The sequence below is a fragment of the Hetaerina americana genome, unplaced genomic scaffold (assembly GCF_022747635.1).
Source record: "Hetaerina americana unplaced genomic scaffold, ioHetAmer1.1.p SCAF_5, whole genome shotgun sequence".
Classification (NCBI taxonomy): Eukaryota; Metazoa; Arthropoda; class Insecta; order Odonata; family Calopterygidae; genus Hetaerina; species Hetaerina americana.
In genome coordinates, this window is record NW_027287095.1 from 53,268,955 (window position 1) to 53,285,032 (window position 16,078).

Sequence of the window (16,078 nt, forward strand, 5' to 3'; positions counted from 1 at the left end):
CTCGTTTAATTGGGGATTCCTCTGTCATCCGCCCGTCTCTCATCCTCTTCTCCCGAGATACTATTCTTCTCCCCTCTTCCCCTCACATTCCAATTTCGCCTTAACCATTCATTCTCCAATTATTTTCCTTATCTCTTTTCTGTCAATTTTTCGTTTGTTTTCCGTGGATCCTTCCTCCCGCGCTTTGGTCAAACTGTCGATCCTTATTTTCAAATTTCACTTATTCCAGGTGGGCTTCTTCTGTTGTTTTATACATCCACATCAATCCCCAATGAAGATATTCCGATCGCGCCAACAATTGGTTTCCTGATGTTTTTGTTAACTTAAGTGGTCCTCGCATTATGTCGCCATGTCATGTCTTTCTCGTCACAGCCTCGACCGTTTCGTTCGTCACGTTTACTTAATCTTCCTTTTTCTTCATTTTTTTCTATTTCTAAGGTTTCAAATCCCTGTACGGATCAATTGATCCTTATATCTCCTGAATCTATAATTATCTTCTCCTATCCGTCTTGGTGACTGCCTCCAATCATCATCACATTACTGTTTCCTCACCATCGTCTTCCATTATTCTCACTATTTTACAGGCATCATTCACTTTCATAATTTGCATCTTAATAATTTACGTCGGGCTCCTAGGTTTTTCCCGTGTTTCCCCTGAAGTGAGTATCATATGAGTGAATTTCTAAAGGTACGCCGCATGTGCATTATATTTACGATTTCCTAAAAATATCTTTTTTTCCTCTCGTATTCCCATATTTTACCTTTAACGCCACCGTTTTCTCTTAATGAAACAATCAGCACCATATCTGCGAGATGCAATTATTTAATTATATCGAAATAATGAAATACAAAGATTCCGGATTCATATACATCTGCATAATACCCCACAAACCGTCTAAAGTACGTGTGGCAGAGGGTGATAGGTCACCAGCCATTCTACATATATTCCCTCTATTTCCTCATGCACTTGGCCACCATAAACCAAAAGGGGGTGACCGAACACCAATCATGCAACATGCCTACATATATTACGAGTATTTATTGGTTATTAGCTATTCCTGTGCCTATACAAAGAGGACAAGAAAAAACATTAAAGAAGGCAGGCGCACATGCAGTTCAGACACTTATTACTGGTTAGTATTCGGGCCGTTTAAGTAATATCTGGAGATTTAAGTAATTTGAGATTTGCCCGGTATCACATTTTCCTAGGACACAACATTTACCGCAGGGTAAAGGAACTGGAACCATATCCTATCGTGCGAATTTCACACGACATTCGGGATATCTTTGGGTTAACTTTCTACCCTTAACTAACAAATGCAACCTCCGCGTTGAATACCGGGTGGATTGATTTTTGGTGACCTAGCACCCCCTGCCACATGCCGTTGTGGTGACTTGCGGTGCAGGAAAAAGATTTAGAGTTGTCCTCATTCCTTGCTTCTGCCTCTCCTAAATTCAACCGTGTCGTTCCCCCACCCAATCCCCATCTTTTTCATCATTTTTCCTGAATTCAACACCGCCGTTCTCTCCTCTCTTTTCCTCCCCGCGACGACCACTCCAGAGGACGTGCCGCCCCCAACACCCCTTACCGAGTCCGTGGAGGACGCGTACATCTCCCGTACGTCCGCCGCCCCGGCCCTCTTCACCAGTCGCGCCACCAAGAAGATCGTCGGCCTCTCCGTGGAAGGAGCCGTCGTCCACGTCCTTGGAGCATTCGAGGTAAGAGCCACGCCCACATACTCACTCCCTCCCACTTATCTCCGTGCGCTCTGATTTCGTTCCCCAACGGTTATATCTTGGTAGCGAGTCAAGAATAAGAGGGGGGTGTAAAACGTGCATGCATCCGGTGTCACCATTTCGACTGGTTCAGTCACATTTAACCTTTAATTTGAGCGAATTTTTTTACCTAACCCCTTAATGAAGGAATATTCACGGCGTTTACCGTGGCAATTCCACCATCTCTAAGTGTCCTTGATTATTTGCAAACTTGGCCATTTGATCCTGTCATACAATTGAATTAATTGGTGCTCACAAAATTTGTTGTTAAATCCGGAGATCCTATATATAAATAAACAATGGCAGAGTTGTAATGCTTTTTTTAAACTATAAAATTTTCCGTATGATTATAAAAATTGTTATACGCTCACGGATTTCGATACTACCCTCGTATCTTCAGACATTCTGAGATCTACCTTTGAATGTTCAAGTCTAGCTTTTATGATCATATTCATTGTTATAACCTGATATCATATCATTAACAAAAAATCGAAATTTTTTTTCTTATTTTGATGATGCCTTTGGCGAGAGTATGCAGTATATTTTTATTACATGAATATAGACCTGCGCTAATTGATGGTTCTCGGAGTACATTATATTTTACCAATTTTCGCCAATTATATAAAACATTATGCGGGGAATGTTCAGAGATATGTGAAATACATCTCCCGTATGTATGCCATGATGTAAGGGAGGCGGAATTGTGTAATTAAGTAGGTAATTTTTATAACGTAGATCGTGTGAAAAATCGCTTTTCCTGAGGAAGCGTATTGGGATATTTGGGCTATTTGGTTTATTGACTAAATGTATACGAAACTGCAATACTTTTTTCCCTTAAAAAGCCCGTGATTAATCAATGGTGGTAAGATTGTTTAAATATCGATAGGCTTAAGCTAGAGCGGACTGGAATACTGTAAATGTGAAGATTTTCTGAGTGCAAGTGCTATAATGTCGCCAAAGATTTGACCTCGCTGCTGGAAACTAAAACAGGTTTGAGGCGAGGCCATTGGTCAACCGCATTCATCGATAGATCCAGCACGACGGCAGATGGAGAAGGGATTAGCTAAGTGATTAAAGATATAAGGACTTTTCCCAATAGTGCTTGTGTTTCTCTTTTCGCCTCACGTATCAGTGTTAAGTTCTTTTTCTTGTCATCGAATTTATTTATTTTCTCATTAGTTTTCTTTTGTGGATAATATCGGCTCTTCACATCGCAGGAACCTGAACATATATTTTTGAAAATAATCTCGAAATGAGAAAATGGAATGAAATAACCATAGACTGTTGCTCTGGGCGAATCTAATGTGTTAGAAGTACAGTATTTTCCTTTGCTCAAGTGTCCACCAAACTGTTTCTCTAAGCTTAATTTATAACATTTATGCATATAGAATTATGAGAGATTCGTTCAATACGAGATTCAATTCAATAGTTATGATCCTCAAATATTGCTCTGGGTTAATATTGGGCCAATATCGCCAACCTCATTATTTACTCCCGATGAAAGATTTCCTTCATTAGTTCTTGCACTGGATTAGAATTATGTTCCCACGCTTTCTCACACGCTCTAGATGAAGAAAACATTTTAATTGGCAAACCTTTTATGTAAAAGCAATGTTGTGAGCATTTAACGAAAATAAAATAAAGAACCAATCATTTATTTTATTGTTAATGCAATGTGCTAAAAATGTTATATTTTTTCACGGGCTCACAAACACTCCTAGAGAATAAATAAAACTGGGACTTCCAGGACGTAATTCTTAATTACTCGTTTTCTCAGAAGATAGGTAAGCAATAGTACTATCGGAAAATTCTTTTAAAGCATTCAGGGAACTGTAATGATCCGCAATTCTGTTTACATAACACCACTTTCTGTGCCTCAAGGGGTTCAGAGCCCCAATTACGATGATTCCCTATCTCACTAAGGAGGGTGGATGGTGCCTGCACAAGTCAAAGTGTCGCCTTAGTTCATGTATGAATTACTAATGATTACATTAATGCAAAATCCATTCCTGCGTACTTTTTTAACAAATATGATGTGAATGCAAAGTTTTTTAGTACGATATTAGGTTTTTATTTACCACAAAATGTGCTCTAAAAATTATTCGGCACATTTACTTTTGAGGTACCAATTGTTGAAACCATACGATTATTTCTTTTTCTCCACACAAATTAATGGATATCATTTACACAAACAAAGGTAGATGCTGTTATGTAAACAGTTTTACAACTCTCATATAATGGCCCACATAGCATCATTTTTTTATGAAATAGATACGTTATTTTCCATTATTTATGCAAAATTCTTCTTGTGGTAATTCCTCCTCTTATGCCATCAGAGCATGCATATAATATTATTAACCTTTTCATGTCGATTTCTATGATAACTAGCACAAAAATACCCTGTTTAAACATTTTCATTTGATAGAGTACACTTAGGGTTACAAGTAGAGATAGTTTTATCAAAATGACATATGCATGACATCTCCGTCTCGATGCAGCCTCCTTAAATACCTATCAGCGTGCTCTGCGGTAAATTCAAAGGCGCAACTACGGCAACTTTAAAGAGGCGGTTGGTCGTTTGAAATTCCGGTGCATTTTAAACACCGCCACATCACACGAGGTGACGGTTAGCTAACACGCTCCATCCGAAGGCGCGTCGGAACGAAGAAGCGACGAAGAAGTTTGTATAACCGACCGCCTTCGTTTCCTCTCGTCGCGAGAACCTGCTCGGTGTTTTGCACCTCTCCCGAGTCGACATCGACGCAATCTTTCCCAGATCCCCACCGGTTCTCTGTCACTACTCGTAATTCAATGGTCCACCCCAATTACTCGTGCCCGAAATAATGGCCAGGGCGTGTCTCGTCATTTGCGTATTCATCGGTGGGGGCGGGGGGAGGGTAGTTTAGAGGGACGGGGTGTAAAGAATTGACTGAGGCACCGCACCCCACCCACCCACCCCTTTTCGTCGTTCAGGCGGCAATCTCGCCGAGGAAACCAAACCGAGCACCGACGACTATTTAGAGAGTGCCCCGCATGCTCCTCGGGAGGGAAGGAGAAACAGAATTAAAGGTTTCGCTAACGTGGTGGAGCAATTAAAGACGTTTCCCTTTTGAGACCTGCCGTGTGAGGGATTAAGGGACGTGCCCTCAACGCATTTAGGAGGCGTTCGGAATGAGACCTTCTCTTCTTCCACCCGCCACCCACCTCTCTCCGTCGCCCCCATCATTTACCGTACACATTCCCTCCTCTCCACACCCGCACCTACCGCGCTTCCTTCTCCCCCCCCCCCTCATCCTTCGGCGGCGGGAGGCCCCGTTTTAAGGCGACAAAATGAATTCCTTCTCTCTTGGATAATGAATGAGCGCACTTACCTCTCTCCTCCTCCGGCTCTTCCGTCACCGCCTTTCGTTCACCGTCTCCCTCCGCTCCCACTCTCCCTCCCTCCTCCTACCCCCTCGCCATCCTCCTCCTCCCCGCCCACTCTCACCCAACCCCCGACTCATGCTCCGCTCTCTCCGCCCCACGCATGCAAATATGTGCGGACACGATCTCACGCAGCCACGCGAATTATTCAGCAATTTCCCTCCCAACTCCGCCTTCTCCTTCGCCCTCTTTTCCCTCCCCATCCGTTTATCTTTGAATCATTCAGCCGAGGAGAGCCTTTCCCTCTGCCTCTCAATTAATCACGAGTCGCGGGTTCTCCCGCCGACTCCGCTTCGGTCGTCGGCGGGCTGAATCCCGGAGATCTCAGTGTATTTCGGCGCGCTTGCTAATTTCGGATTGAGCTCGTGCCTGGGACACGCTCGCCAAATTGGGACTCAATTCATACCTTGGTTTGTTTGAAATTTCAAAAAAAAATGGTGAAAGTGTGGTTGCCTACTCGAAACTCAAATCTGGATTGGCTCGGCAATTTGCTAGGAGCACACAGCTAAAATTTAGTTCGCGCCGGTGACATCCGTCCGCGTTTATTGAACTGAATAAAGATTAACGGATATATCACCTTGAATACCAACATAGTTTTTGTAGTAACATGCTGATTAGGAGAAAGCCAACTTACCTCCAACCCCTCGGGAAGCGTAGGCATTGGAATGATAAGTAGGTCCGCCGTAAAGAAACATGGCTTCTTTTGTTCCAATGTTGGGAAATGCAATGAAGAATTAGAGAGGAAATTTTGTTTTTTCGTTTCTTGCTTAAGGGAGGCAAATTTTTTAAGTTACGTTTGGAATGTAAGGCAAGTGTTTAAGATCCGCTGCAGAATGTTTTAATCAGATAATTAGTTGGAGAGCTCGCTTGATTTGTCAATATTGTTTTGAAGTTGTTTATCATTTGTTGTGAAAATAAAGAATCTGTGACAGAACAATTGTAAAAACTATAATGGGAGTTTCATCCAGCAAGAATAGAGCAAGCACAAGCAAGATGACTGAGACTTTCAGAATAGACTCGAGTTTAATTGCTAAACTGAGGAAAATAGCATGATTCCGCACGTAAAAGACAGATCAGGAAATCTGTGTAAAATAAGGGAAATAAACACTCGAAGGAATCATCTCTTTGCATAAATATGCAATTAGAATAATGCCAAGGTTCAGTGCCCTAAGACGAGGTGATCGGTAAAACCTTATTGTAATTCGTTATTTCTGTCGCGAGCACATTACCCTAAGCTTCAACGGTGTGATTAATGGTCGGTGGCCTAATATCCCCTGTCACGTGTTCCCGTGTCAACCTGCAGGGTCGAACGGAGATGTACGCTATAAAATGACGATCGGGTGATTTTATTGGGTATCTTCCGTTTGATGAGTCTGCCACGTGTTAAGCGTACGGTCACGTTTGATTGATGAGTCTTGTGTAACTCCTGTCATTAAGTTGCTGAGAAACCTGGAAATTCAGACACAAATGATGAACACATTCTTGCATGAAAATGGATCAACATTTTTATTTAAAATAGTATGTACATGTTTAACTCTAGTATCTTTTGTAATATAACCGTAAGCGAACATATGTTTTCTCCCCCTTTGTAATGTAGAATCATTCTGGTCTGGAAGACCAAACGCGAGTAGTATGCTCCCATGTAGTCGACACTGACACTGATTGTAAATAGCACTACATTTTAAGCAGAATGAAAAGGAAAATTTAAAATATGGCTGACGTTCTTTAAAAGAACTGTCCTATTAAAAGATTCCACGAAGACATTTTCTCGGTGCTAAACACAAGAGGTAGAGTAGGTAAAATATTACGATATTTTATTTGCTTATTTGCACGTGATTTTATTCAGCGCGTAATTTTTTGTTAAAGAGGATCGCTTGAATAAATAGCGGTCATAATCGGTGGACATCTGTTGTGGAGGGAGCATTCTGCTCGCAGGCGATATCCCTTGAAATTCAACAGGCGTCGCATAAATTGTACCCTATGAAAATACAAAACCGGACACAAAAGGCTAGTATGCGCTGTAATTTTATGCGGTCGCGTAAACTTCGGGAAATTTATCCTATGAATATTCACTTAGCATTCCGCAGGAGGAGGTAGAGAAAGCGTGATATTTTCGCACCCTTGGCATTTCATTACGAATTCGACTCAAAAGTCGGCGAAAAGGCGAGGGACAGTGACGGAATCCCTTGAACGCCTTTGCTATCTAGATTTTAACTTTTGTATGAGGATTAAGGGTAGAGTTCTGCAAATGTGCAAAAGAATTTGATTTTTCACGAGGTAGGATTAAATATCTACTTAATCACGGAATGGAAAAAATACTTCTTCGGAAATACCTCTTATGTTGATAGTTTGACTATGTGTCAATAATTTGCAGGGTGGTCAGCGATGCGGGAATCGATGTGACCGTAATTTAATCGGGGATAATTTTTCAGTCATAATGCTCAGTTTCCAGCTTAATGTGGTGGAAGGCATTAACAATTAAAAAAGAATTTTACCTCTTTTCCTCAAAACAAGTTTTTATAAACGACACATATTTCAATAAAATAACACGATCTTACACCTAAAGACAAGAGGTTTTGTACCTGAACATGGCTTCGAGGGGTTGAAATGTGAGTTGGTTATTAAAAATTATTTTTTGAAAGTGTTATTATTGTTTTTTAATTATAATTTTCTTATTGTAAAATATTTTTCGTTTCATCCAAATCTTTTCTTAGCAAACGCTATCAAAAAAACTTCCAAGGACAGCAAACGTGTAGGGAATATGGTCATTCATGGCCTATACAATTAATATAACTTGATTGTAGTAAAAAAATTATCTGGTGAATTTAGTTGATGTCGTTCATCTTCATTCATTATCATTATTGTAAAAATATATGTTGTTAATATTTTATCTTGGTTTAAACAGTGGGCAAACAAAGAATATCAGTGGAATCTCTGAGTTTTACCGAGAGGCTCCTGCCCCGCGATCGTTCGGTCCATCTACCAAAATATTTTCAATAATCTTTGCTCTAAGAGAAGCCTCTCAATTTCCTATGATTTACGTACGAGTATCTCGAAATTATGGGAAAGTGGTAGTCCAGGGGCTAGGCGTTGCAATACTGACCGAGGGCCCGCGTTCGACCGGGGTACGCCTCTCTGATTTTTCGAGTACCAGGTATTCCTGAGAAACCATCGGTGGGAAAAGACCTGACCCCCCTTCCCTGATATGTGAATTTCCCATGCGTGAATGTGCTTATTATTAGGTGAACTCAATCATCACCAAACAAAACGACCTTCGGGTTGATTACTGTGTTCATTTCATGGCCAAATCAAATTCCATTAATGCTTCTATTTATCGTGTAATTAAAAGTTTAACTAGTGTATCAATAGTATATTCGATTATTTCGGGGGGACATTTTTTGGCCAGGCAGGTAAATTGTCGGAGAGTATGGTACTTGGATGTGACTCGCAACCCTGATTTAATCATTTCAATCAGTCAATTATGTAGTGTGATTCTTGTGGTAGTTACGAAGGCAAGAGTAGGGTGGCAGGTCTTATGGCTTGTTCCTAATACTGTATCGAGGAAATCATTAAAATTGGTTCATTATTTTACAGAAAAGTTTCGGGTCTCGAAAGCCTTCGTCATCAACGAAAGTTTCTCTTCGCTCCAACGGTAGATGAGACTCCATTGGGTGTTTTGGAATGAAATTTCTTTTCTCATTTAAGTGCGTTTATGAGTAAATTCTTCTTCGTAATGTATTGTTAATCAGCCGATGGGAAATATGTGACCAGATAATTTCCAACAAATGTTCCAAAGAAACTGTGGGAGATGCCGCAACAGTAACTTTTAAAGGAGTCATCCGATAATCCACATCTCCCGCAGTTTCTTTGGAATTTGTCAAGGTATAAACAGCATAAGTGTTTAAAAGTTGGCTTTAACCTCGTGGACTGTAGCGCGTCGCGCAAGACTAGGAATACCTGTGATATTGTCTGTACGGTATTTCGTCACAACATCGTGTTCCTTTAAAAACCCCAAAATTTCAGAATTTAATAGTATGCCTTGATAGCTCAACTGGCTAAGGCACTCGACAGGAGGGATCTGGGTTCGAATCCCAGTCAAGGCGAATGATTTTTACACTCCGCAACTGTTGCATTCCAATAAATGTACTATATTTCTTAAATAACTCTGTGGTGATACAGCCGATAATTTATTAAGAATATGCCGCGATTTGCAGACTGCATAGTTAAACATTTCGAGAAGAAATAAAATCGGCTTACAGTAATAACTGCTACGGAGGAGAAAATGAAAAAACACAACCTCAAGATAAACTAAAATAAAAACTAAAATAAGGGCTTATAGTCAAATTAGGGAAGAAGGTCTCCTGGTGATCCTGGGGAAAAACACGCCGGAGCAAGTGGTGGATATTTGCTATTTAGGCAACAAAATCACTAGTGTTTTCAGTTACAAGTACACTGTAAGTATTATAGTACTCTTACAAAAGAAAAAACTACTCAAGATTCGCGGTATCATATCATGAACTATTTCAATCAGTATAATGAAATCAATAGGGAATGTTGTAGAATTTTATCTCTCGTATATTTACATGTCTCAAACTCATTCGTTTTTATGGTAAATGAGAGAAAATTGGCACCCAAATATCCGCTCGTCGCTCAAAAAATTATTTCTTCTTAAATTGAACGTTATGCCATTCTTTCGGGTGATTACTGTGGTAATATTTAGCTAGGAATGAATATTATTTGGTTAAGAAACCTGGTAACAAACTCGTTGTAATTTTTCCGCCACAGTTGAATATTCTCAAGCAGACTCTCTCTTAAGGTTCCTCGCAAAGCTTTCCGAAATACGAATAAACGGATTCGAATTGGGCAATTCGATCAACAACATTAATTCCTCACATCATGACGATCAACCTCCAATGCAGAGCAAGTGATAAACAAATGTATGAATGTTAAGATGAGACAAAGGATGGAGAGAAGGAGATGAAAATGACTACAATAGTTTAGTAGATTATTGTTGAAATTAGTAAATGATAATGAGATAATTTAAAATGACCCATTTGACTTTACCTCCTTTAAAAGAGGGCAGCATTATTTGATCTACTAAAGTATGGTCTATTCGATAATAAGCTAAGCTAAATATTTACGTCGGCATTTAACCTGATATGTGATTAGTATCCAAAGATTTAAACATTTTAAGTGAAGCGAAATAATCACGACGCTGAAATCAAACAAAGCCAAGACCAATTAAAGCAATCCATAATTATGTCTCTCACCTCATCTCATGTTGAAGTAATCAAGCTTATCGACTGAATAGAGTCTGATGTGAATTCATGTAAATTATGAATATCAATAATTAACTCAATAACGTCGTAGTTGCAATAAGTTTCATCGGTAACAGAAGGTCGGAAAAAAAGGGCGTGTTTCGCTGACCTTGAGCGTTATGCTCTTGGTTAAGCTGCACGCTAGCGAAGGGCATTGCGCTGAGTTACCAATAGAACGGGTGAAAACTACAAACTGCTGTATTTTAAGCATCACCTAGTTAAACCTTTTTTCTGAAAATTATTAACAAAAACCGCGGAACCTATGTGAAACTGAATCAAAAACTTGCACAAATAAGTTGAGTTTTCAGAAAATGCGTCGAAAATATATTGAATGGGATAGAAAAGAATGAATAACTTCAAACATTTTCCTATGAAACGTCGTGGCCTAGATCGCGACAAATAAATTTCATGACGGCGACGTGTTTTATATTCTCCGAATCCTTCGAGGCGTATTAAATTAATGGATCAGTCAGTCATCAAGCTGAAGTTTGTTTTGATATGTGTGACGCATTCATGGCAGGGGAGGCAGGTTATATGTTTTGTGCCACCGACGGTTTCGCAGAAATGTCAGGTATCTAGAAAATCATATGACCTTGACAGCTGGGAATTTCAGAAGTATCAACAGGATTAGAGCCAGGGGTCCTCCGGATAGCAGTCTTTCTACCCTCTAACCTAATATTCCGCCACTCAATTTTGCATTGAATTATTACAGAAGTATCGGATAAATAAGAAGAATTACCGGGTATTGATAATTATGTGACAGGGATTTATAGAGAATTCCAATTGAGATGGTACCGATACGTGAAATGAATGAGACAAGAAATTTAACCAAGGGTGGAATAAATGAGGCCGGGTATAAAAAAAGAGAACTACGAGGACATTTGTAGCAAAACAGAAAAACTTAGAGAAAACAGACTGCCGATAAGGCTGTAACAACTCGCATTTTTTTAAATGTGTAAACATCAGTTTACGGTGTTTTTAGGTGTCCTGTCTCCTTTAATGTAAAATATCAAATTTTAGTTCATTTTTTGGTTATTTATGGCACTGGATTTTTTTATTCAGAGAATTTAGAAAAGTAAAATATTAATTTTAAATAAAAAAATGATGGTGATATTTTCTAGGTAAACCTACATATTGTAATGAATCTTGGTATCTTATGTAATGCAAATAAACTTGTATCAAGCACCACTGTTAGTTTCCTAATAATCAGCACATGGGTGTTCTAATTTTTCCGATAAATTTCGTAATTCTCCATTTACTTCGCTAAATTCGCATGCGTAAATGAAAATCCACCCTGGATGAGGCGTAAAAGTACCAACCTTCCTAATGCCTACGAGACCGTCGTCGTACGAAAATAAATTTTCATAGGCAGAGCTTCGAAGTTTCCTGCCAGCGGACTTCTTAGCGGCTTTAAATTGAAGATTCGGGACCTCGTGACTGCACCCATGTTAAAATACCCTCTCTCTCTCTACCTCTCTCTCCTTAAACACTCCCTTAAATACTCTTTTTAACTCGAGAGCATGTCGCTTCACTTGCTCGGTAATCGCGGCGGATTCGTCGGGGGCATCGAGGCAGTTTGCTCCCAGAAATTCGAAGCGTCAAATTCCACGTAGTTACGCCTTGATTGACTCCCTTCCCGCGTTTGATGGGCGCTAGCATTATCACGGCCGTCCGCGGAGGATGAAAATGAATCGGGCAGAGGGGAGTGGCAGCCGAACTACGCTCCTCTGTAGGGGGAAGCTGAAGCGGTGCTTCTCGGCGTCGGGATGAGAAAACTTTTGGTGGGTGGTGGGGAGAAGAAATTCCGCTTAAAGAGAAGGAGACTCGGATGGAAGGAGCGGAGATGAAGGTCGACTCTCGTGCTCCTGGTTCAACGAGCCCATTAGGTTAAACCAGGCTATCCAGCAAGAAAAAAAACAACTGCTTTTGGTTGTTCTCAAGCGTAGATGAAAATTGAAATTTCTGCCCGAATTTATATTCCACGCCCCTTAAGTTGACTATCGTTATATTTTATGAGAAGGGGGCCGTGGGATTTGTGAATCCTTCGTTATGCGTTATCGTCATGATAAAACATGATATTTCTCTTCACAGCGTTTGCAATCTTGTCTCTTACCAAGCAGCTTCGTGGTAGTCACTGGGCCGTTACATATGTTTCATTAGCTTGAAGTTTAAAGAACGATAATACCATCCAACGCGCTAATGACAATATCTCACGCGCTATACTTGATGGCTTCTTTTGTCTCCTTATCTTTCTTAACCACCCTATTCAAATCACTCAGGCAGTATAATGTGCATAATTTTTATAAATTTCATTGTTATAATCATAATACATGGTTTGCATAAAAAGTATCGGGAAATGCTGCGGGAAATTAGATTTATTTCATAATATTTCAGTTTGTATCAAGTCGGGACTGTAAGGGGGTTGGGGAATCGTTGCGATGTCGCTTTCCATTAGGCAATCGGTGAATTTGGAGCAAGTGTGACAGTGTGGGTGAGTTTAGCGCAGATCTTTTACATTGCCAAATGTTCAGTGATAGCGATGTGCACTGTCATCTTATCAATGCCAACACGATCTGCAATCTTGCGTACACTCAGCAGATGTTCTGAATTCAGCACTTCACGCACAGATCAGGAAAATATTGTTACCGATGCTTTTTATGCAAACCTTTTATTTTGTTGCTATATTGTGTTACTAATGAAAGCATAACATAATGAACTTTTTCGCTATCCACACACATATGAAGGCCCGTGCCCTCATTGGGATCCCGATAATTTAAGGGATCGAACCGCCAGAGTTGATATACAGGTACCATCTATTCCCGAAATGTAATTCAAACCCTCAACCTTTTGTTAGCAGGCGAGCGTTTTTATATCCGGTGAACCCAGCCTGCCAAACCCGGCTTAATTTGGATGTTTATGCTATTTATTGCAAGTGCGTAAAAATGGGTGCCCTTTGCGTATTATTTGCTCCTTTTATATTCTTGTTTATATTATTTGGTCTACGCGAATGTTTTCGAATTTCATTGAGGTATTGATTATTATTTTTTATTTAATCCTATTAATATTATATTTGTAAGTATTTATTTACCTCGACATAATTACATTTTCTTTTCGAGAGTGCACGAATTATAAATAGGATGTTATTTTGTGCCAATTTACTCATTATTTGTAATTTTTCACGTTCTGAATTGAGAAAGAAAAGCTAATTCTTTTACATCATCTGTTTTCTGCAAGTATGGAACAAAGCAGAAACGGAAAAGAATGAAAATAAAATAGTTGAATATACCAATTGGAAATTAATCAGATGCATCCATACATACAGAGGGTTCACGGTCCCCTAAAAATATTTAAAATTATAAGAATTAATTCTATATATTTAAAATGTTTACTCTGTTTCCGCAATTGTTTAATTATATTATCCGCCAGGATTTCGACAAATCTATAAATTATATGGAACTGTTTTTATATCTTTTTTTATCACCAAAACAATTATTTCAACTACCTATGCCATTGTCAGCTATCAGTGCATATTTATTTCAACTAGTCCAGCAAAAATAGAAATAAGTTAGGAACAAATTTTCTCTACTTATTGCCTTTGATTGTATGGACAGAATAAGGTTTGTTTGTGTACTAGTTTGATCTGCGCAATTCTAAATCATTCTAAAATCCTTCTCCGTGCAAGAAATTTTCACACGAGAGCCTTGACTGCTCACTCCAATATAGTTTCCGCAAGATCCTTCCCTCAAGAGGAATATAAAAATGATAGTAGGTAACAGCCTGTTGCGATGTATTTAATGTGTTAGTGCCAAACAATTGACGAATAAGAAGAGAGTTCTTAACATGCTTAAAACCACGCGATTATGAATACGAACAGATGCGGAATTAGTGTAAGGGATGTGATTATCCTTACGGCGTGTTGATACGCTGACAGTGGCGTGCGATATCAGAGCCATGACACACATACATCATGAATGGGTGTACCAAAGTTTGGATTGAGCGAGATCACATTCCATTATAGACCCTCATATGGAGGCATTGACTCGATGTGCATATGAAGCGCCTGCATATTGTCCTTCGATCAATCGATACAAATCCCTTATCAATATCCTTCGAAAGATTAAGAGGCCACGATGCGAATCGGGACGCCATAATTAAATGCCTCAAAATCCGAAGGCATTTACGTGAATGCATTGTCATAGAGTCACTTGGCAAATCTGCTGCTTGGACCGTTCACGGTACATTTGAATTTGGTATCGCGAGAGAGGAGAGGACGAGATTATTCCAATTTGGAAAAGCGACCGGAACGAATCTAATGTATGTTACCGATCAGAAACTAAGAAGAATTATAGTATGACATCGCTGAATATCGAAATATAGAAAATCGAAAAAATATATGGACTTAACACTCAAAGCGCTTTTCTTTAAACTTGTGTTGGTGATGCGAGAGATTTCCACATACAGCTTTGTCGCTTGTTTCCAGGAACAAAATCATATCACTGAATGAATAAACTTGGTATTTTTTCACACAAAAAAACTCAATATTACTACATGTATTGACGCATAGGCGACATCGTCAGATATACTAATTCTAGATAATGCGTAAGTAAGTTTTTTTATTCTGCGATCATGAAATTTCACAAAGAAGTGCCTTAAACCATCAAATTCATTAAAATCATGTGACCAAGTTTCACATGCAGTGATTCCATGCAGAATTAACCTCTCTTCTTCTTGTAACGTCAATTTCAACTACGATCAGATTTGCATGCGTACGTCCTTCTGTTAGAATATTAGCAGTTTCGTAACCCACCGCGCTCAAACGCGTCTTGTGCAATTTATCTGTTACCAATGTATGAGATGGAGCCCTATTAAATGTTTCAGTATTTCTCATAGAGCTCTTCAAGACGAATCTCTCACCATGGTAGCAACAGTGTCAATGTATATTTACGCAACTTTCTCTGACATTCATTGCCTCCCCTGTTCAAACATTTTAAATCATCTTCTAGTTGTGATACATGGAAGAACAAACACGCAATACTGGGGTCAGTTGAATGAAACGTGGACCACATATATAATAATCTAATAATAACATTAAATTATAAATGTTTTCAATAAAATATGTGAATAAAAATGAATGATCTAAAGTGAAAAGTAGCCGTATTATTACTATATTATTGGTATCCTACTGATCAGGGATGGATGTACAAAGTTGTTTTGGTGTTTTAGTATTTTGGATGTACAAAGCCTAAAAAAATGTACAAAAAACCATCCACTTGCCTCTTGTAGCAAACATTAGTACCCGTACATGAGAAAATAATCCGGCGTATGACGTGTCTGATTATTCTACGCATTTGCTTAAATCATGTAATTCCAGAGAGCCCTTTTTTCGGGTGGATGAAAAGTTTGCTCAGAAAGAAAGTAAATATAGATGTTTTTTCATACTCCTGTCATTAATGGATTTTTAAGTGAGAGTAGGAAAGGAAATAAACAAAAACGAATGTTGGTTAAATAGAACTGATATCAAAAGATAACATTTACCCAGTACGCAATTGTACAGAAACCAA

At 39.2% G+C, this 16,078-nt stretch overlaps 1 protein-coding gene across 1 annotated transcript in view; it reads left to right on the plus strand.

Moving 5' to 3' along the window:
• The window catches only part of LOC139693688 (uncharacterized), a gene marked incomplete at its 3' end in the record, with an annotated part of 305,211 nt that overhangs the window by 35,090 nt on the left and 254,043 nt on the right, over window positions 1-16,078 (plus strand). The window contains exon 9 of the mRNA XM_071591931.1: window positions 1,562-1,719. Coding sequence (XP_071448032.1) covers window positions 1,562-1,719 — 158 coding nt within the window. The remainder of the gene's footprint in view (window positions 1-1,561; window positions 1,720-16,078) is intronic.